This window comes from Protomyctophum bolini (assembly GCF_963924005.1).
Source record: "Protomyctophum bolini genome assembly, chromosome: 7".
NCBI classification, from domain to species: Eukaryota; Metazoa; Chordata; class Actinopteri; order Myctophiformes; family Myctophidae; genus Protomyctophum; species Protomyctophum bolini.
In genome coordinates this window covers 47,058,026-47,080,106 of record NC_137868.1, presented here as the reverse complement: position 1 = coordinate 47,080,106, position 22,081 = coordinate 47,058,026, and the positions used below count along the sequence as shown (strand labels likewise).

Here is a 22,081-nt window from a genome sequence, read left to right as displayed (position 1 = left end):
GAGTGGCGACACTGTAGCGTTGACTCCCATATTGTAACAGTGGAATGCGGAAGTGCCCATTCTATCTCAATGGGATAGTTCCAAATTCCAATGTTTGGAAATATAGCCCTTAACGCCCACGTCGCCACTCCTAACTAGATTACTCTGGTTCAAGCATGCGCAATAAAGGATCCAGACGCCCCCTAGTGGGGCGTAAAATAAACGTAACACTATTGATCCACAAAGCAAGGTTTTAGAAACAAGATTATTTTACATAACCAAGGTTATGCATTTTGTGAATAAACATTAAAATATGGCTGGATCAAACGTGTGTGGGTGGGGGGGATGATCTGTGTCCCCAGGTCATAAAAGCCTGTGAGCAAAACCACTATTCCAAAATACTTATCTTATACTTTTAAAGCTTTTCTACCATTAAAAAAAAAAAGCATTTGTACCTCAGAGTAGAATCCATTTGATTTGAGTAGAGGTATGCTAAAATGCCATGTGTCACCCGCCATGTTTATTCAGTTTCAGTTACAGATTATAATCAAATTAAAACCAAATCTAAAATTTGAATTCTTATTAGGCTATAAAGTAGGCTATAGTTATAATGCTTCAGTTCTCACCAAATGTGTGATAAACGTATTTTAATGCTTAGGATAAAATCTTTAAATCCATTTTGTCCCCGACTTTACTGTACCTGTGCCCCGGGCGTTACGCTGATGCAAAGCCATTATGTCCCTTCTCAAGTGACATGACTTCAGGAAGAAGCATTTTTGACAGGAAACCCCACTGTTTAATTTGCAATCAATGTTTTAGGTTTAATTGCATGATTAGGCTACTGATGGTAAAGCATAACATGTCCCTCCTGCCCTGTTGCTCTTAAATATAGAGGAAATTGATACATTTTCATAATTCTGAAAATATGGTTCATCTTACTGTGCAAATGTTACAATCAAATCTTACAATGTGCTACCGCATATGCTTCATTACATGAGGAGTAATGGCCATCTTTAGTATAAATGTTATATTAATTTCATTGACAGACCTACCTATCTGTCAGTGAATGCTCCCGAGCCAGGCTGTTGATTACTATTGATAAATAACGTTGGAACTATTGAACATAAATATTGAATGGCTAAGTTTAGAAGGTATATTCTCTTGTTTCTTTACTAGTTAGAATGTGTCAGTCTTGGAGCAGAGGCCACCAGATGTCACTAGCAGAACACTGATTGACTGGTCTGCATGTATTTCAAGGTTCTTCAGTGAGTTAAAGAATGTCTCTTAAAATGCAAAATTACACTAATTTGTGCTAGCCTGAGGTTTTAAACATAGACCGAGTAGGCCTACTGCTTTTCAAATACAAGGAAAGTATTTAAAAATCACATTTTAATAAACAGTGCATCATGAAAACCTCCCTGACATAGGCTACTATGATAATTATATCTAAAATAGATTTTTCTACAATTTTTTTCTTTTGATCAATTCATTGCACAACATTATCAAATGCAAACTCACCAGGTTAACATAATGTTTCTAAACTCACCAGGTTAACATAAGTAATGTTTCTATAACATACAAGATAATGTACTTTTATAGATATGTGTAACATGTTACAATGTTTTGACATTGTTACAAAATAGGGAAGATCTACAAGCTGTGAACTTGTAGATCGGCTATTTCCACTAGTCATGTATGGTGCATGTATATGCAAGTGGTTAAGTTAAGCTGAATGTTCAGTCAGCCAAAATGACACATCACAGACTAAAGTAAATGTTTTCTTCATAAAAAGGAAATGAGGTTTGACTCGTGATTCAACACGGGCTGGTTTGTTACAGCATGTTTCATTCATACAACATGGCAGACATTTCGCAAAAAACAAAAACAAGCAAGCTAAAAAAACAAAACCAAACATAAAACACGCACAGAACAAAACAATGCGGAAAACAGAGGACGTTTCTTATTCACCTGTTGTCCCCGTATACGCAATGCAATCATTTGTTTTATGTTATATGTATGCTTTGGCAATGCAAGACATATTTTATCATGCCAATAAAGCATTTCTTAAAGAGAGAGAGAGAGGAGAGGGACAGAGACAGCGTTTCCAGACCTGAGCCGACAGCCGCGGACGTTTTCTTCTGTTGGCCAGCGTCTTTTCCGGGTTTTTAAGACAGCTGGTGGATGGAAAAGAAGCTCCACGCGACTGAATGCCGCGACGGCCAGATTCCCGGAAACGCTCCCCCCCCGCGCGGCAGTCAGCCGCATGGTGGGTGGAGCTTAATTTCCATCCACCAGCTGTCTAAAGACCCGGAAAAGACGCCGGCCGACAGCAAGAAACGTCCACTCCTGTCTGGTAGGTTTGGCAACAGCTAGAGAGGGAGACAAAGTGGGAGGGAGGGAGCGGTCAACGTTGAGCCCATTTCTCTCACGCGACCACCCGGCCAATGCTGAGTACCGAAACCTGAAAACGCGACCAACTTCAGCACAATAACACAGACGCTGGACAAGCGGATAGATACAACTGTACGGAGCTTGTACGGAAAAAATTCATTACATGGACAGCAGGACGTTATAAAGGCAAACTTCATGTTCCGTTCCGAGCAATTTATGATGTCAATACTACATGACGTCACTCATCTCCATATTTGGGAATAGAACTGAGACAGACAGACGATGCACAGCCAGATTCCTAGAATGTGTGCATCTATAGAGGCATGGAATTGTTTAGGTTTAAAGGAGAAGTCCGGACTAGCGCTCTTTTTTTTTTACCGTAATCTAATGAGTGTCAAAACAATAAAAAAATACAAAATCCATCCCGAGCGACGAGCGTACCTCAGCTCCGGCTTATCGCTAAATTCTCCAGCAATAATTTCATAATGTCGGATATGTCACCACATAGTGGAAATGGGCTGTCGTAAAAGGAAAACTGCCGAAAAAACGCCACCTTCATGCTCAGAGCTACGGAGCGCAGGAAATGTTTTATTTTTTTATGGTTTGGTTTTTTCCCCGCCTTACCACTGGTTAATGGATATAATAAAGATTACGGTGAGACAAGTGCTAGTCCAGAATTCTCCTTAAGCCTTTACAAAGCATCATTAATTAGCCGATACAGTATTGGCTGTTGATTTAAAAAAAAAAAAACTAAAAACAGCTTACACATGTGACAATATGAAAGTACATGTCATTACACGTGGCTGGAGTATCAAAGCAAACTATATGTTCTACGACAGATATGCTTTGATGTGACAGGACAAAACCGTTTCAAATGAACAGGATGTCCTGATAGACGACAGTGAATAGAACCGTTATCTCGTCATAGCAGCACGCGCGCAGGCACACACGCAAAGGCACTGACACGCACACAGGCACAAATAATAAAAAGATGATTAATACAAAAAGAAGAGATCCGAGAAGTATTTTTGTTTACGTGCGAGAGGAGGGAGTGGCTTTGAACAACAACAACAACAACACAGAACGAACCCGTCAGTCAAATGTAGTGAACTGGGAGACCGTTGTGTGAATATGAACTGGGATATGTACTGGAGAGTGGCGACTGTTATGGTATTATAATTATGAACTGAGATATGTACTGGAGACTGTTATGTGAATATGGAATGGGATATGTACTGGAGACTGTCAAGATGTGACTATGAACTGAGATATGTACTGGAGTGGAGACCGTTGTGATGCGAATATGAACTGAGATATGTACTGGACACATGAAAACAACATTTATATTTGTTATTTAGACACAGGATTTTACAGGCTCTGTCCTACACTAATAGATGGCATTAGAGTTCCAAAACCTCAGCATAGTAAAAAAATATTGATTGTTTAAAAAGTAGAATATGCAGTGGGTCTACACATTTCGTTTAAAAACGGCATGTAAAAAAAAAAGCTATTAAAAAGTGATTGTCATGTCCACGCTAATAGTTAGTGGACTTAAAAACCACTCGAACCCCATTGTGCTCAGTTGAAACAGGGTCCCCCAGAGGTCTGTACATGGCCCGTTAGTATTCTCTCTCTACACCAAAATGTCTTCGACAGAAATGGCCGATCTACAAGTTTGCGACGCAAAACAAACATGACCCTTTGCAATTAAGTTTGTAGATCGGCTATTTACAGCGAATGTTTGCCCCCCCCCCCCTTTGGTATTCAAACATGGCCAGGAAATGTTTCAGGAGCCGTCGCTTATAGGTTCTGTAACAGGGTGGTGAACCTTCTATCGGGATTCTGTTCTACTGTATGTGTGTGTGCGTGTGTGTGTGCGTGTGTCTGTGCGTGTGCGTGCGTGCGTGCGTGCGTACGTGTATGTTTAGCGTGAACGTTTGTGTGTGTACGTGTTGTTGTTGTCGTGTGCGGTCCGGTCGCGCGCGCAGACGTGTGTGTGTTTGTTGTTGTGTGCGTGAGCTTTGTGCCGTGCGTGTGTCTTGTGCCGTGCGCGCGCGTGTATCATGTCATTCGCCACCGATGCCGTTCATGGGCACGGGGTTCAGCCGCTGCATTTCGGTCTCGGCTTCGGCGCCGGCGCCCTCGGCGGCCTCCTCGTCGTCGTCCTTCTCCTCCTTCTCCTCCTCCTCAACAACAACCTTCTCGTCCCATTTCCTCCAGGGATGGTCTGGCGTTCGGACGAGCACGACGAAGTCCACGAGGAACACCACGGCGGACAGGAAGCCAAACGCCTGGGAGACGCACAGACAACACAAGGTGTTATTATAAAAAAACAGCACAAACACACCTCTAACCGGTGTTGTTTTCGTCGACTAAAACCAAGACGAAAAATGTTCGTCGACTACGTATTTCCACTGACAAAAACAAATGGAAACTAGATGAAAACTAAGCTACGATGACTAAAACTAAGACTAAATATACGGACGATTTCGTCGACAAATAAAAACTAGACTGAAATGTTAGGAAGGGACTAGTGGACAAGAGATCCAGTATAAGTCATTTTACACTTGGTTGCATGCTGAAAATAAGCAAGTGTAAAAACACTCATTACGACGGCATCAAGACCCGCCAAAATACATTTTAGTCGACTAAAATCTTATGACATTTAGTCGACTAAAACTAGACTAACACTAGACATTCCAGGTGACTAAAATGTGACTAAAACTAAATTTTCTTTAACTAAAGTTTCAGTCCACAGAAATTTGAGTTAAAAGCCTTCGCTCTGAAAGATGTGAGACACATTGTCATGATCTTTCAAAAACAGCAGATCTACAAGCTACGAGCTTGTAGATCTGCTGTTTTTCCAATCGCTAAAGTATAACATAATGCTGAAAACACCAAATGGGGTTCCCGTCCAGAATGGGCTAGAGCGGTGGCTTTCAACCCTTGTCATATCAAGGTCCATCATTATTATTATTATTATTTTTAATCCCACGATTTTGCAACCCATTTTCCATCACCCAGCGTCAATGATCTAATGTAATCCTGGGCGCTACACTTTTTCTGCCAACCTGGGGAGGGCAGAAAATGTCTGAATGTGGCAGATAACCCATTTTGGTGTTAGCATCATGTTGTGCTTTAGCTATTGAAAAATAGCAGATCTACAAGCTCGTAGCGCGCCACTCGGTGGCGCGCTACGAGCTTGTAGGTTTGCCTTTTCGACTGACATTGTTTAGAATCTGATCTCAGGTAAGAATGGGTTAATCAGACCAGTGTGTGTGTCCAGTGGAAAGCTCGTATGAATCTGATCTCAGGTCAGAATGGGTTAATCTGAATGTATATATATATTCACCGCAGCAGCATGCTCCATGACGGAGCCTTCGTTCTGTATAGCGAACCACAGCGAGACGCTCAGGAGCATAACAGCCATCCCAAGCGTGTACCCAAAGTCCTGGAAAGGAAAAAAAACATGCGCACACACACACACGTTAATTACTTGTAACAGTAAACGCTTAACTCCGCCCAAAATGGGTTAAATAAGGTTAGGAAGGGAAGACCGTACGGTGGACTCCATGTTGCTCCCTAGAAGGAAAGAAACATGCGCAATGGGCTACATGCAGCCAACACTTCCGTGTTCCGTTCAGCTTCCTTGGTCTCAATTGCGCACGTTTCTTTCCATCCAGGGAGCAACATGGAGTCCACCGTACGGTCTTCACATCCTAACCTTATTTAAATAACCTTGGGCTACACACACACACACACACACACACACAGAGAGGTCGGAGGTCGTACCACTTTGGCCCAGATGTTGACTGTCATCTTCACTTTGGTGTGCAGGATGGTGCCGAGGCAGATGAGGAGCAGCAGTGTGAAGAGGAAGGCCGAACAGCTGACGAACTCGAAGAAGTAGAGCGGCAGGCAGTTATTGCAGGTGGTCACAATCTCCTCCAGCACGAAGGTCACGAAGGCCATGAGCTGCATGGGGAGAGCACCGGACAGAACGTTATTGTCATATACATACATATACATATATATATACACACAGTTCATACAGCTGGAAGGACAGGAGCTGGGGAGATCACGTCGGACAGACATCAACGTTATTGTCATACAGTTCATGGAGCTGCATGGGCATCACCTCTGGAAGGACGGAATCTGAGGAGGGATAAAATTCATCGACACGAGATCTACAAAAGCTCATATAGTGTGGCACCGAGTGACGAGCCTGTAGATCTGCTATTTTTTGAAAATGTATTTTTAATTTATATTCCTTCAGAGCAAACATTTTTTAACTCAAATCTTTGCTTCTGGGGATGGGGGGGGGGGGGTCACTGGAACAACATATTTTAAGATGGGGGTCGGCGGCCAAGTTGAAGTTTTCCAGAAAACTGCTTATTTAGAAGACATTTTGTAGAATATCGTGTTGGTCATAAAGAGCATCAATGAACACAGTGTCGGGTTGGGATATCCAATAAGGAGACAAACAATGCGCACCTTTCAAAGTGGTTAAGAAATGCAGCAAAGTGCTTAGAATATAATAAATTGATAATTATGTGTATGTTCTATTAACAACCTAGTGTGTTAGGTGTGTGTGTGTGTGTGTGTGTACGTATATGGCACTTTACATACAGTAGATTGGGCATTACAGTCACACACCGATGGCAGAGGAAACAATGCAAGGCACTAACCTGTGTGTGTGACTGTGCACGCGCACACACACACACACACACACACACACACACACACACACGTACATTCTTATCTGAACCGCCAGTTCCACTGCCTCCACAGCAAGCCAAGAACAGAGAGAATGACAGGAAACGCGTTACATTTTTAACGACGCTCTGGAAGAACAGATATTCAAAGGTTTGCGCCACAATTTTCAAGTTTTCTAAAACACCAGATCTACAAGCTCATAGTGTGGCACTGGGTGAGCTTGTAGATCTGATGAGCTTGATATGATGAGCTTGTAGATCTGCTATTTTTCAACAGCCAAGGTATAACATAATGCTTTAAACACCGAAAGGGGTTAACAGAGAGACTCTGCAGAGCTTCCACCCCCAGCACCCACCCACCCCCACACACACACACAGGTGGTACCACAGGAGTGATTGATGAATGTTATCTAGAATCGTGTAGGTTAAGGCTCATACATAGTCTGGATTTTCGGTGGTGGGGTGACCACCGAACCTGACGTCACGAGCCGCGGTAAGAGCAAACCACCGCCACAGCCCTTCTCTCTGTTTTCACTCACCACCGCTCAACGTTATTTCAGCTCCGGTGGTCACCTCACCACCGGAGCGGTGGTCACCTCACCACCGAAAATCCAGACTATGAATAGGCCTTTAGTGTGTGTGGTGTAGCCCGAGATGGGTGGTGAGAACATGAGGGGGGGGGGGGGATGTTGCACAGCAAATCGGTGACGCCCTACATGAAGCCGTGTCCTTCCCAACATGCAGTGCGCGGGGGAGGGGCTATGGCAGGGCTAGGTGTGAGTTTTGGGGTATAAATGTATTAAATGTGGGTGTTACACAGGGTATTCACATTGTGGCGGGATTGGAGGGTGTTTCTCTACGTGTTTTATTTTACTCGTATATGCTTTGTGTGTATTCATTTGGGGGGAAAAGAGAGAGAGAGTCAGGTGTTTGTTTGTGCGCCCGACACTTAAATACAACACAGCATTCCTCTGAGAGAAGTTGCCAGTGTGTGTGTGTGTGTGTCAATTCCATCTACTGTGTGTGCGCCAGGAAGTACCGTTATAAAAAGGGACAGACATGAAAGACGCTTTAGAACACAACATGACAATTATGCAGTAAAAACACTAACGCTGCATTTTGTGGTTTTTAACTCTGATGTCATGATTTATATTGAAATAGTGACAGAGCCCTGTTCCCAGAATCTCTCTCTCTCTCTCTTCCCCTCGATTTCGGTAGCATTGAGCATGCGGGAACCCCTTTTGGCGTTTTAAGCATTATGTTTAGCAGATCTACAAGCTCATAGCTACGAGCGTGTAGATCTGCTATTTTAGAAAGAAGAAAAAAATCTTCTCTAAAGTCTTTAGAATTTATATTCTTTCAGAGCAAACTTTTTTTTTTAACTCAAATCTTTGCTTCTGGGGGGGGGGGGGGGGGGGGGGGGGCTGGTACAACATATTTTAAGATGGGGGTCGGCGGCCAATTACATATAATTCTGGGGCTCCTTCACATGACATTGAGAACCACTGACACAGAAACATAGGGTTTTTTCGAAAACTGTCAGGATTTAGAAGACATTTGTAGAATCGACCTCAGGTCTAAAATGGAGAGGGGTGGGTAGCAGCGCTATACTCGCACCACACTGACTGAGACACAACAACAACAGTACACATGCTGAGAGATAGACGTAAAAGAAACGTCTTTATTTAAAGCTACATATGTGTGTCTCTCCAATAGAGCACCGAAGTCAATATCGGTAGAGGGCGCCAAGTCCACAGGTTCATGTAACTTTTTTATTTTAATTGTAATAACACACCTCACACCTCGACATGAAAACCTTTGACAAACAGTTTTTTTCCCCCTGAAAACTGTCAGGATTCAGAAGACATTTTGTCTAAACGGGTTAAAAAAGCAGCACACGTTTCAGTCCTGGGTTGCCGTTCGGCGGCGCGTGACAGTTTGTGACGGCGCGGGTTGACAAACGGAAGACGATATTTCCCCTCGCGTCAATCTCAGCGCGGGCACTCTTGTTTTATTTCTTTTGAGACGCAGCGCGCCTGCAGCAAAGGGTTTTAAAACGTCGACTTCAAATCTATTCTCAGTCCGTCACAGACACAATTACTCAGTCACACACACACACACACACACACACAGTCCGTCACACATGCACAAGCATGCACACACGCACACACACACACACATGCTGCATTTTACACATTGATGCGCCATAATTATAGGTTTACAGTATGTGGGGTTACAGCTAGCCAGCTCAGGAGAGACAGACAGTGTAGGAGAGACAGACAGTAGGACAGCTGAGAGGGAGACAGTGTAGGAGAGACAGACAGTAGGACATCTGAGAGAGAGACAGTGTATAGGAGAGGCAGACAGTAGGACAGCTGAGAGGGAGACAGCGTAGGAGAGACAGACAGTAGGACAGCTGAGAGGGAGACAGCGTAGGAGAGACAGACAGGACAGCTGAGAGGGAGACAGTGTGTAGGAGAGACAGAAAGTAGGACAGCTGAGAGGGAGACAGTGTAGGAGAGACAGAAAGTATGTTATTGGAGAGTTTGTTGCAAGAGGAAGGTGACGAAACACTTCCACTTAACCTCAAACAAATTTTGCAACAGAAGGTAAGAGAGACAGCAGTACTTTGATTTAGTTTGAGTCATATTAGTTATTTTGAATAAGATTCCGTTACGTCATATCTGAAATGTTTTACTTTTAGTCTAGTCTAGTTTTAGACAGTTGACTAATTATCAGAAGATTTCAGTCGACTAAGTTCGATTATACAAATGTCTTCTAAATCCTGACAGATTTCTGAAAAACCCCATGTTTCTATGTCAGTGCTTCTCAACCTTTTTCATGTCAAGGTCCCCCAGAATTATCTGTATTTGGCCGTGGACTCCCATCTGAAATGATGTAGTTCCAGATAAGAGTTCAAAACATCCGCTGTGAAAGAATATATATTCAAAGATTTGGCCACATTTTCACGATAAAAAAAAAATAGCAGACCTACAAGCTCATAGTGCGGCACTCGGTGCAGCGCTATGAGCTTGTAGATCTGCTATTTTTCAACAGCTAAAGCATAACATAATGCTTAAAACACCAAAAGGGGTTCCTGCCCAGAATGGGTTAAAACGCAGACTCAGCAAACGTTAATGGTCAGAGTCCCAACTGACCAGAACCCAACCTCACTTGCACTTCCCCCCCCACTTTCACATCTCCATTTCTCAACAGATTTGTCTCTGGGTGGAGAAGCTAAGACATCACACTCTGCTCAACACCAACTTAACCCATTTTGGGCGGGTACCCCTTTTGGTGTTTTAAACATTATGTTATAATTTAGCTATTGAAAAATAGCAGCTCATATGAGCTTGTAGGTCTGCTATTTATGTGGTGCAAAGCTTTGAATATATACTCTTTCAAAGAGAACGTTTTTAACTCAAATCTTTGCTTCTGGGAGGTGGTCCCTGAAACAACACATTTTCAGATGGGGGTCAGTGGGCCAATTTCATATATTTTTGGGGTCCTCGACATGAAATATTGAGAACCACTGAAAAAAAAGACATGTTTTCAATTTCGACGTCAGGCCTAACCCATTTAGACCCGAGGACGATTCTACAAATGTCTTCCAACAGTTTTCTGGAAAAAAAACCCCATGTTTTTATGTCAATTGTTCTCAAACATTTTCATGTCAAGGACGCCCAGAAATGTATTTGGCCGCCGACCCCCCCCCCCCCCCCATCTGAAAATATGTTGTTCCAGAGACCCCCCCCCCCCCCCCAGAAGCAACGAGCAACGAGTTAAAAATGTTCGCTCTGAAAGGATATATATATTTGCGCCACATTTTCACGATTTTACAAAAAATACACCAAAGGGGTTCCAGTCCTGAATGGTTTAATCTGCACTTTGATTCACCCCCCGGACGGAGCTTCTGTCTGCTTCTTGCAGAAAGAGCCAGTTCCTTGTTGTTTGATCATACAAGGGGAAAACTGTATTTTGTCTTTTAAACGTCAGACAAGGGATGGTTTGTTTCCCATCCTGCGAGGTGAGAGATAATGAGCTGACTCTAGGCCAGTTGTGACGTCCTAACATTAGGATAAAACAGATGAGAGGTGAGAGATAAGAGCTGACTCTAGGCCAGTTGTGACGTCCTAACTTTAGGATAAAACAGATGAGGTGAGATATAATGAGCTGACTCTAGGCCAGTTGTGACGTCTTAACTTTAGGATAAAACAGATGAAGAGGTGAGAGATAAGAGCTGACTCTAGGCCAGTTGTGGCGTCCTAACATTAGGATAAAACAGATGAGGTGAGAGATGCAGTAAGAGCTGACTCTAGGCCAGTTGTGACGTCCTAACTTTAGGATAAAATAGATGAGAGGTGAGAGATAAGAGCTGACTCTAGGCCAGTTGTGACGTCGTAAAAAGAGGATAAAACAAGATGAGAGATAAGATCTGACTCACGGTGAGGTTTGAAAACATCACAAGGGGGTGTCCAGTCAGTCAGTCGACGACAGGATTTTAACCCATTTTTGGGCAGGAACCACTTTTGGTATTTTTTTAAGCATTATGTTATGCTTTAGCTGTTGAAAAATAGCAGATCTACAAGCTCATAGCGCGGCACAGAGTGCTGCGCTACGAGCTCGTAGGTCTGCTATTTTTGGGGAAAAAAATCATGAAAATGTTGGCGCAAATCTTTGCATATATTCTTTCAGAGCGAACGTTTTTAACTAAAATCTTTGCTTCTGGGGGGGGGGGGGGGGGGTCCAAGTAGGCACCCATGCAGCACAATGTGTTAATAATATATAGCAATCAGTGTCACTGCTAAACCCTCTAAACATCGGTTATTTTGAAAACAGGCGACCTACAAGCAAAAAGAAAACAGTACACGTACGAGCCTTCCCTATACGCGTGTTTTGCAGTGCAACAACACGCATGCTGGTGGATATATGGATGGGGGTGGGTGGGGGGGCGTTCCGTTTGGGCATTTTAACGACAGGAAAAACCGGTCGCAGTGAAGGGCGGTGTGTGAAGTCGACGGGAGGTATGACGTGGGAATGATGAGGGTTTTTTTTCTTTCTGTAACTGTAAAAACTGCATTTTTTGAGTGGTGCAACCTGCACTCCCAACTAGGAACAGCAATGTCCGTCGTGTTCACCTATGTGACGTTAACCTACCTATCGTATGAGCACCAGTGGTATGACCATGAGTACCAGTAGGGGCACTGTTGTGCCAGAAACAGAGAGACAGTGCTGCACTGTTGCCTGCTAATGAGACACAGAGACAGAGAGAGAGAGAGAGAGAGAGAGGAGGGGAGTTGCACCACTCAGTTCACACGGGTGTGATTTTAGTTAAGAACAGGACAAGACAGACTGAGGCGAGGAAACGGTGAAACCACACACACACACACACACACACACACTAGTGCAGACCGTAAACTCATCGCGCTTCTGTCCTCGTAAACAATCCTGCTTCCCAACCTGAACAGCACGTCATTTACAAAAAATCACAAAAGCCAAAACAGGGTTTTCTTTCACCGCTATGTGACTTAAATCACTCCAAAAGAAGATTTCTTCCTTTCTTTTCTTTTGTACATAAAACCTTATTTCTCATTAAACAGGACCCACTGGCATGCAACGTATTATCCAATTAAACTCCATTGAATTGGAACCGCTACTATATTCTGATCTGCGAGAGACTCGCGTGCGTCGCCGATTAGCTCCTGAAAAGAAACCGTCTCAGAGTCAGCGAGCGACAAACCACAACAGGACCTACAAGCTCGTAGCGCGCCACTATCTTTGAAAAATCGTGAAAATGTGACACAAATCATTGAATGTATATTCTTTCAGAGCGAGGGGGGAGGGGGGGGGAGCAACATATTTTGAGATTGGGGTCTGTGGCCAATTATGCTGGGGTCCTTGACATGAAAGCGTTTGAGAACCACCAATATAGAAACACGGGTTTTTCAGGAAACTGTCATGTTTTAGAAGGCATTTGTAGAATCGTCTAAATGGGTTAAACTATTTTCAGACATTGCATCATTTTTTTTTTTTTCGGTGGGCAGATCTTCTTGAGCTGGTCAATTTTGAAAGTAGCTCTCAAGTCAAAAAATGTGTGGGTACCCCTGTACAGTACGGCGTACTGTTTTACAGTATTTATTGCCGTAATCTTAATGTTCATGTGAAAGCTTATGAGCGCTATAGTGCAGACGACGACACGAGACCTGTAGAACAGTTCAGGAGACCTCGGGGGGGGGGGGCAATTATCCTGAATGCTGCCTTCCGGTTACGGCATGGAAAGGAGAGGAGTGGCATTTTGCATTTCTTTCACCATGTAGTAAATGCTGCACTCGTGTGCGGCCTAGAGGAGCAACCGAGCATGTGCAACAACCACTTCTGAATTACACCATGGTGTAAGAGGCGTCCTTCGGGAAACCCGGGGCCAATGCACATCGCTCATATGTTCAAACGTAGCGGTGATCGGGGTGATTTTTAGAGGGGCGACAGTTCAATACTGCGGTCGACACCTCTGTGAACGCAGTATGCGTTGGCGCGGCACGGCCAGTTAGCAAGAAATCAGTCATCGTTGTGTGGTGTGTGTGTCAGACTGGAGTGTAGGCCGTTTTCCTTCCAGATTAGTCACGATGAATTAAACGAGAACCTTGCAAGATTTCCTTTTCTAGGAAGGAACAAGTACAATTGTTTTATAGTACCATGTGATTGACTAACTCAATTTGCCGTAGATAGCTACAGTACAATGCACCCTTTGCAGGGGGACTATTGCATAATGTGCACTATGCGACGCCAAATGCTGAAATGATACATTGTGCAGCCCTGGACTATTAGACGATACTGTAATAGCCTACAGTGTACTCTATTACTGTTGATCATGGAGACATTTCCGAAATTCTCATTCTACCAACTCAGCCACCAAAATGTGGAATGCCACCTTCCATTAAAACCCTGGTTCCCAAACACTTAATTTTTGTTTGGTACATTGCGACATAATTATTATTATTTCAAAACATTTCCAATAAAGCTAAAACCTTTCACGAAGTAAAAACAGAATTCAATGATTATAGAAAGGTACTTGTAGACTGGATGTGTTTTTCGTTAAAGGGATAGTTACGATTTTTTTTTACTTAAGTTGTATGAAATACTTGCCATTAATATAGTGGTTAAAACTGTATTAATTGATTGCCAGAGTCCTGTGGTGGGAGTTCTGCTCTGGTTTTGGTGAAATATCAAGTAGTTCCGGTCATTTTGTGGGGGGCACTGGAGGCCACGCAGTAAAGGTAAATGAATCCACAAAACTAACGTTATTTGTATTGTTGACGCATTTCTAAAATATTAGTGCAACTTTCGTTATTTTTTTACCCCTCTATCACACATGTTTTTTGTGTCCATATCACTACGCCCAAAAAATAGTTCCCTGTGATGGAGCGGTCAAAGTTGAACGAAAGTCGCACTAATATTTTAGAAATAGGTCAACAATAAAAAATTAAGTTCGTTTTGTGGATTAATTTACTTTTACTGTGTGGCCCCAGTGCCCCCCACAAAATGACCAGAACTACTTAATATTCACTAAAACCGGAGCAGATCTCCCACCACGGGACTCGGGCAATCAATTAATACAGTTGCAACCACTATATTAGTGGCAAGTATTTCATACAACTTAAGTTAAAAAAATCTGAACTATCCCTTTAAACAGACTTAAGCCCACCACACACCGGCTGCGTCCCCCGCGCGGCGCGCACAGCCGCCTCCATTATTTTCAATGAACCTAACGCACACCGGCTCCGTCCGCCGCGCGGAGCCGCGCCGCGCCGCCCGGCGCGCCGATAGAACACAGTTCTATTTTCAGGCGGCGCCGCGCAGCAACGCGCCGCGCCGCACACGGTCGCAGACGGTGTGTGGTGGGCTTAAGAATGTGAAAAACGAAGCAGTGTGCAGGGACCTAAACTTCTAAGTAGAAGAAATGCCATAAATTGGAACAAATATTTAACAAGTAGTGAACATAGAAGATCTACATAGCTCACAACTTGGCGTGAAGTGACGCGTTGTGAGCTTGTAGATGTGCTATTTTCACCTATGTGTTGGTTCACCTATGTATGTGTTCATGAGCACCAGTATGACTGACTACCAGTAGGGGCGCTGTTGTGCCAGAAACGGAGAGAAAGAGATAGTATTAGTGCTGCACTGTTGCCTGGTAATGAGAGGGAGAGAGAGAGAGAGGAGAGGGGCGGGAGGTCCCTGGAACTACATATTTTCAGATGGGGGTCGGCGGTCGAATACATATAATCTTGGGGGTCCTTGACATGAAAATGTTTGAGAACCACCGATATAGAAACATGGGGTTTTTCAGAAAACCTTTCAGCCTGCGGACCCCCCATTCATCGTTTCTGCTTGAGAGAAACCAGATGCCGGTAGGAGGAGGCAACTTGTGAACTCAATACTGTCGCAATGTGGCGGAGTCAGGTTACAAATAAGCAACCGCCCTTTAGAAACGAGACCCCCCACCCCCACCCCTCCCAAAATTCAATATTTACAAGCAACTATACAGAAAAACAAGCCTAAAGTCACTTATAATTTAAAAAAAAAAGGAGGTGCACGTTTTACGCCACTGAGGTAAATGCAAATTCTCATAGAAAGAAGGTGTCATGGTTCTTTTTCTCTCCTTCATTTCTACTCAGTACGTACCACTTCAGCCACTTTGATCACACATCTCCGCCTGGACAGTATCTCCGTAGGGACAACGAAGATCTCGGCTAGGGTCAGGCGCTTGGTCTCGGTTTCTTCTTCCTTTTCCTCCGGTTCTTCCGTGGTCGTGGTCGGGTTGTAGACATGCGGTTCACCGTTAGGCCTGCTGTCCGGCATGACGATGGACCTGGACGGGACAGAATGGAATATACTTGAGACCCGAGATCAGATTCTAAAAAATGTCTTCTACATCCCGACAGTTTTCTGAAAAAGCTACGTTTCCATGTCAGTGGTGACATACGGCGCATGACATACGGCTAACACCAAAAGGGGTTCCCGCCCAAAATGGGTTAAACCCTATGTGCCAATTGTCAATGTTTATGTTTAAGTGAATTCATGATTAAGATTAATAATTATATTGGTTAAAAAAGGTTACAAAGCTATGCTGAATATTTGATTGCATCTCATGAGTGTCATGTGTGTGTTTACAAAGGTCTAGCTGACCTGACCTGAGTGTGACCTAATTATCCTTTGAGGTTGATGGGAGCCAATATTGTCCTTTGATGTTGATGGGAGCCAATTTAGACCCGTTTGAGGCACCTGTGTGTATTTCTGTTTGATGTCAGTCTTGTAGTCAGTTGGAGTCAGACATAGAAGGAAGCAACACAGTTTTTTGACCATACATTCGATACTTTTCTCAGTAAAACCTTTTTATGAAAAGTAATTTTTGTCCTGTCGTTTGCGTACAACTACTGTTTTGTGTTTTTGTGAGGTCTACTCCACCAAGTGGTACATTTTTAAGAACATTTAGACGGAGTGCCATTACACCCTATGTAAAGAAGGAAAACAATGTGCACATCCCAGTTTCAGAATACGGTGCTGGACCCAAAGAAATGACTGAATGAAGGGGAAAAAAAGTGGAATGGAATATATCGTGTGTCTACACACACACGATATATAGTTCTGCTCCCCGTCTTTTTTATTTCAACCTAAATATAGGGCTGACCTTCGATCACGTATTTGATGATCGATCAATCAAAATAAATTTGTTTCGATCGGGGGGGTTAGAAATAGAAACTACAACAGTGCTTGCACTTCCAAAGTAATTACTTACGTCGAGGCTTTAGGCCAGTGTTTCCCAACCTTTTTTGTCCCAGGGAACACTTTTCATAGCCTAAAAATCTCGGGGCACACCTAGATATACAGTGTGTATAGGCCTATCTATATACATACCGGTACATACAGTGTTGGGATTAATAAAGTGACAACTTTTAAAATATCTCCATTACCATTATCCAAATGAATTCCTTATTATATATATTTTTAAATACATTTGGGAGAAAAAAATGCTCATATGCAATGTGAAATGCCAACTAATTCTTAATCCTTTTGCTTGTCTTTATTGCCAACTTGTGAAAGCTGCATGCTTTTATTGTGAAGGGTCTCAGTTCTCACAGCCTGCATGAAAATAGCTGATCGACAAGCTCACAACGCATTGCGTCCGCAACGCGTTGTGAGCTTGTAGATCAGCCATTTTCAGCATGCAAGCATAACACGTGTAAATCAGGCATCACTGCGCTTCATGGAGGGAGGGATATATACTGTATGTTGTTGGCCGAACGAGACGATCATATGGTTGGACAACTATGGGCAGCTATTTTTGGACAGCTAGTTTTCGTGGCACATTATGTTTAACCACAACAACGTCACGTTTACTTTACCTCCTATAGTGTTTGGGTCAGGACATGTAGGACTGCATGTGTCTGCTCTACGTGCATATGCGCTCTGCGCGCTCCAGTATTTCTTGAGGGAGCGAACTCAGCGAAATGTATAGCGTCTTCTGGATGCATCTCTTTAGCATTAACATTTCAATGGCCGAGGGTCATTAGAGTCTATTGTTCCGTGTTGTTTTTTATCGCACGTCTAATGGTTAGACGTGACACAACAACGACGCAACAATAGGAAGCCTGCAGCCCAGTAGCTATAATATTGCTTTCGGGGGAGGGTTAATGTGCCGCCTGATTTGACAGAAAGTAACACTAACTTTGTGTTACATTCTGTAAAATCAAGCGGCACACCTGGACATATCAAACGGCACAGTAAAGTGCCGCGGTACATAGGTTGAGAAACACTGCTTTAGGCAGTATAGGCAGGCGCGGTCAAAAAATGCAAAGAGCAGATAAACAATCCAGCAGAACTCTTTTCATCATTTTATTTTCCTCATATGATATGAGTCATATCACAGAGACCAACAATGCAGGTGTTTCAGGCAGCTCACATAGCCTTCATCAGCGTTGATCAAGACGCTAATAGGATATCATTACAGGATGAATTGAGAGCGCACCGTTGCTACAGATTAGTGTGAGTAAATAAAGCACTAAAACATTGTGGAAGTATAAACTCACCGGACCGCACTAGTCTGAATGCAGCCAAGACCGGTCACCAAAGCGAAAGTGAAATCTGACACCATGCTGGTGTGTGTTCAGACAGCTCCCCATTAAAGAGCAGATCATTTTTGTTCTCTTCATAATAATAATACAACCTGTTATGCGACTAAAGTATTGATAACCTGCTTATAAGCACATGGGTGCCACACGGAAATGAACTGAAGTGGTTTTATAGGGTAAACAAGAAAATAAATAGTCTAGTATTAAAAATAATAATAAAACGGTGCTATCGGTGTGCAAGTAATGTACTCGGTGGTGTGTGCGCCCACCGGTAACACCGTGACAAGCCTAATACAGATACGATATATATATATAATGATAATACGTTTATTCAAAATAATGACTACCGGTATGTTGCACAAATACAATAAAACACGTTGAAAGTGTTTTATTGGGCCTGAGGCCCAATAAAACACGTTTGAATTGAAAGTGTTTTGTTGGGCCCACAGAGATCTTGTATATTACCTTATATACCTTAGAGCTGTTGATGACATCTTCAAGAGGTGTCTCACCATTTTTTTCAAGATTTACAGGTCTAGGAAACACAGAATGGGGGAAACTTTTTTATTATTTTCACACAACTCTAAAGTATATGCAAAATGCAAAATGCAACTATACAAAATGCAAAATGTTGAAAATGAGTGGAATTCCCCTTTAACCCATAAAGACGTCTACATTTAAAAAACATCTTCTAAATCCTCCAGTTTTCTGAAATAAATATTTTCACGATTTTTCAAAAATAGCAGACCTACAAGCTTGTGCGCTATGAGCTTGTAGATATGCTATTTTTCAATAGCTAAATTATAACATAATGTTTAAAACACCAAAAGGGGTTCCCACCCAAAATGGGTTAAAGCTACTTTCCCCTACCGGGATTTGAACCCGGTTTCCTGTGAAAGTGCTGACATTTTATTTTTACCATTGAGCCATTAGAGCTTCAGGTCAAAATGTGTCAGAGCCTGTATCTAGGTGAGAGATATGACCTTTGACATGGCCTAAAGCAGTGGTTCCCAAAGTGGGGTCCGGGGACCCCTAGGGGTACGAGAGAGTTCCAGGGAGTCCCCAGCAAAATGATAATTAGGAACCAAATGGACCCTTATGGTTCTGTAACTCTGAGAGCGTACAAATGGAACCAAATGGAGCCGTTTGTACACGCTCAGAGTTAAATTAACATTGATTTTACAATATAAATTGAGGGTCGCAGAGATAGAAATGCCATTAAATGGGGGGTCCGTAGCCTAATGCATGTCAAACTGGGGGTCCTTGAAATTAAACGGGTTGAGAATCACTGCTAGAGCCGCGAAAATATTCTCTTATGGCATATCTTTTCAAACTAGTGTCAATTTGGGGGTCCTTGACATGGAAAGTTTGGGAACCACTGGTCTAAATGTCTATATTGTTTATATTGTACTAACATACAGATTGGACAAAATCACATTGTATTCGTTAAATGTTACATGGCTGTATAGCTCAGATAAGTAGGCCTGGTGGCCTATACATTGTTTCGGTACTTTGGTGTTTAAACGTTTAGCATTCCTACTTTCTCTATAGTGTAAACTCTAAACAACCTCTCTCTCTTTCTCCTAGTGTTGCCAACTTAGCGGATTTGTCGCCATATTTAGCTTCTTTCCAGACCCCCCTAGCGACTGAATTAGTGAAAAGCTTCTGGTGAGAAATCTAGCTACTTTTTCTGGTGAATTGGGGACAAATCGTGTTGACAGACACCAGAGATAAAACCCTAATTTTTCTTAATTTCCCTTCTCAGCCTCAAATCCGCCAAGTTGGCAAAACTAAAAGTGCTCGGCGCGTCTGGCTCAGTGGCTTCCTCGGCTCGGTTATGTGCACAGACTGCCAGGCAGCTCACTTTAGTCTGCTAGTAAAAATAAAATACACTCAAATCAGTGGCGGAGACTCCGGGGGTGCCTGGTAGCTGAAACACCCACGGTTAAAATAATAAGCCAATATGCACCCACGAAGACTGAATTTCCTCTCCCTTACGTGGGTGGGGGGCGCTTGGTCAAGAGGTGTTGGGCATTCAAATGCTAATAGAAAGAAAAAATAACTTGTTTTATTTCCACCGCTGGGGGGGGCTGGGGGCGGGACTTTGAGCACTCACAATCATTATTGAAACATGACGCCCCTGACTCAAATACATAAAGTGTTAACCTTCTAATTCCTGTATGGATCGGAAACGTTAGTTGAATTGAGGTATTTTATTTATTTATTACAATGCGTTTAAACGAGCAGCGAATTTTCCGGGTTCAGAACACAGCACAGAGAGTCTAGTGTAAACTCTAAACAAACTCTCTCTCTCCCCCTCCCCCTCTCCCATGCAATTAAATTAAGGTGAAGTAGGCTAAAACAAAAATGCACTAAAACGTAGCTCATAGCCAAAGTTGCATGAGGCAACACGAAACAGAAAATGAAACTTGTCTGCAAATTGCAGACAAGTCCCAAGTTTAATTTACTGTTTTGCAGACTGCAATACAAGCAACATTTAGGCAATAACTCACAAGTACATGTTCAACAGTATCAGATGAATTAACATTGTAGCAGTATCATTGAATGTAAACTGTAAAAAGTGTCCTGTCGTGCTTCTTCGGAAGCACGACACTTAAATAAAGAAATCAATTAATCGTATATCCTTGGCCCATAACGTTAAAGAATGTCCTTAAGTTATAACGCTATGGTCCCGACTAGAGCTACCCTATAAACGCCAATAACTATGTAAAAACAACGTCAACAAACCGAAATGGCAACGGTGTCGCTCGTCCAAAAAACTAGGCGATCTGCAAGCTCAAAATGGTGGCGACTCATTGTTCATCTGTGAGCTTGCAGATTGGCTAGTTTTTAGGCCCAGTATAGGGACAACGCCTTGCCTTTACGATGTATACGTTACGTCGTAAAGGCAAAAGAAACAATAATATATGTTCCATCTCAGTTGCGCGTGTAGTTAAATAGAAGATCGGTTGAATAAAGGTTATATAATATAATCGCTTTTCTGTAGACAAACCCAGCTACAAAACAAACAAACAAAAAGCAACCGTCCTCACCCTCCGCTGTGTGTTAGCTCCGAGAAGAGCGAACAAAAAAAACGGTTTCGTTTTTTGCAAGAGAGGAAACGTCTCAAAACAAACTCGTAAAATAAAGCGTGATCAAGAAGCAGGAAGATAACACACACGAGCGTTCAAATGGTGTAGGCTAGACTCACCGTTCTGTGTTGTAATCTTTCTTTCAGTAGTTTGTAGTATTGATCTTTACTTTGATCAGATCGGAATGCGCGTTACTTCTCTGTCTTGTCTCTCCAGTGCTCCTGCTGCGGTGTGTGTGTTGTGTGCGACCGCGACGAGTGTGGTATGTGGGGCACTGTCTAGTGAGCTAATCTAGTGAGCTAATTTAAGACTTGCGGTGGACGATCTCTTCAAAATAAGAGTACCGACAAGAGCGTTGAAAAAAAGTTTAATTTGCACATTAGAACTACAAATTAAGCATTTAAATGATGCTATAAGACACACATTATGTTTCTGTGTAAAAACAAGTAATTAAATAATAATAATAATAATAATAAAGTTATCTAAATGGATAAATACTATTCACTGGAGTGCATGGACTTTATAAAGTGGACACTGGACAAAAGACGGACATCTGGACATACCCACGCGTCCGGGGAGATGTCCTCTACCACACGCCACTCTCCGCTAAGCGGGAGAGGTGTAAAATTCAGAGCAGCAGACCTTCTATTGGGGTCAACACTCAAAAAAGTGCCGTTTCCAGACCCAGAATGGACACTGGACAAAGAGGCCTCCGCGAGGCAACTATCTGGACATACCCACGCGTCCGGGGAGATGTCCTCTACCACCCCACAGTCTC

The 22,081-nt window shown here is 42.9% G+C and overlaps 1 protein-coding gene across 4 annotated transcripts; it reads right to left on the bottom strand.

The window, feature by feature from the left end:
• Nucleotides 1-1,804: 1,804 nt before the first annotated feature.
• Nucleotides 1,805-21,554, bottom strand: cmtm6 (CKLF-like MARVEL transmembrane domain containing 6). Of its 4 annotated transcripts, none has more exons than XM_080769211.1 (6): nucleotides 21,423-21,554; nucleotides 18,677-18,746; nucleotides 15,765-15,951; nucleotides 6,163-6,345; nucleotides 5,723-5,821; nucleotides 1,805-4,661 (listed from the first exon to the last, which is right to left on the bottom strand). In XM_080769211.1, the coding sequence occupies exons 2-6, from the start codon at nucleotides 18,724-18,726 to the stop codon at nucleotides 4,437-4,439; spliced, it is 744 nt and encodes a 247-aa protein (XP_080625337.1). In that variant the 5' UTR covers nucleotides 18,727-18,746; nucleotides 21,423-21,554; the 3' UTR covers nucleotides 1,805-4,436. The 4 variants fall into 4 exon arrangements, with proteins under 4 accessions (XP_080625337.1, XP_080625339.1, XP_080625340.1 ...); XM_080769213.1 differs by having other exon boundaries at nucleotides 18,686-18,746; XM_080769214.1 differs by lacking the exon at nucleotides 21,423-21,554 and adding an exon at nucleotides 21,265-21,304 and having other exon boundaries at nucleotides 18,686-18,746.
• Nucleotides 21,555-22,081: the final 527 nt, after the last annotated feature.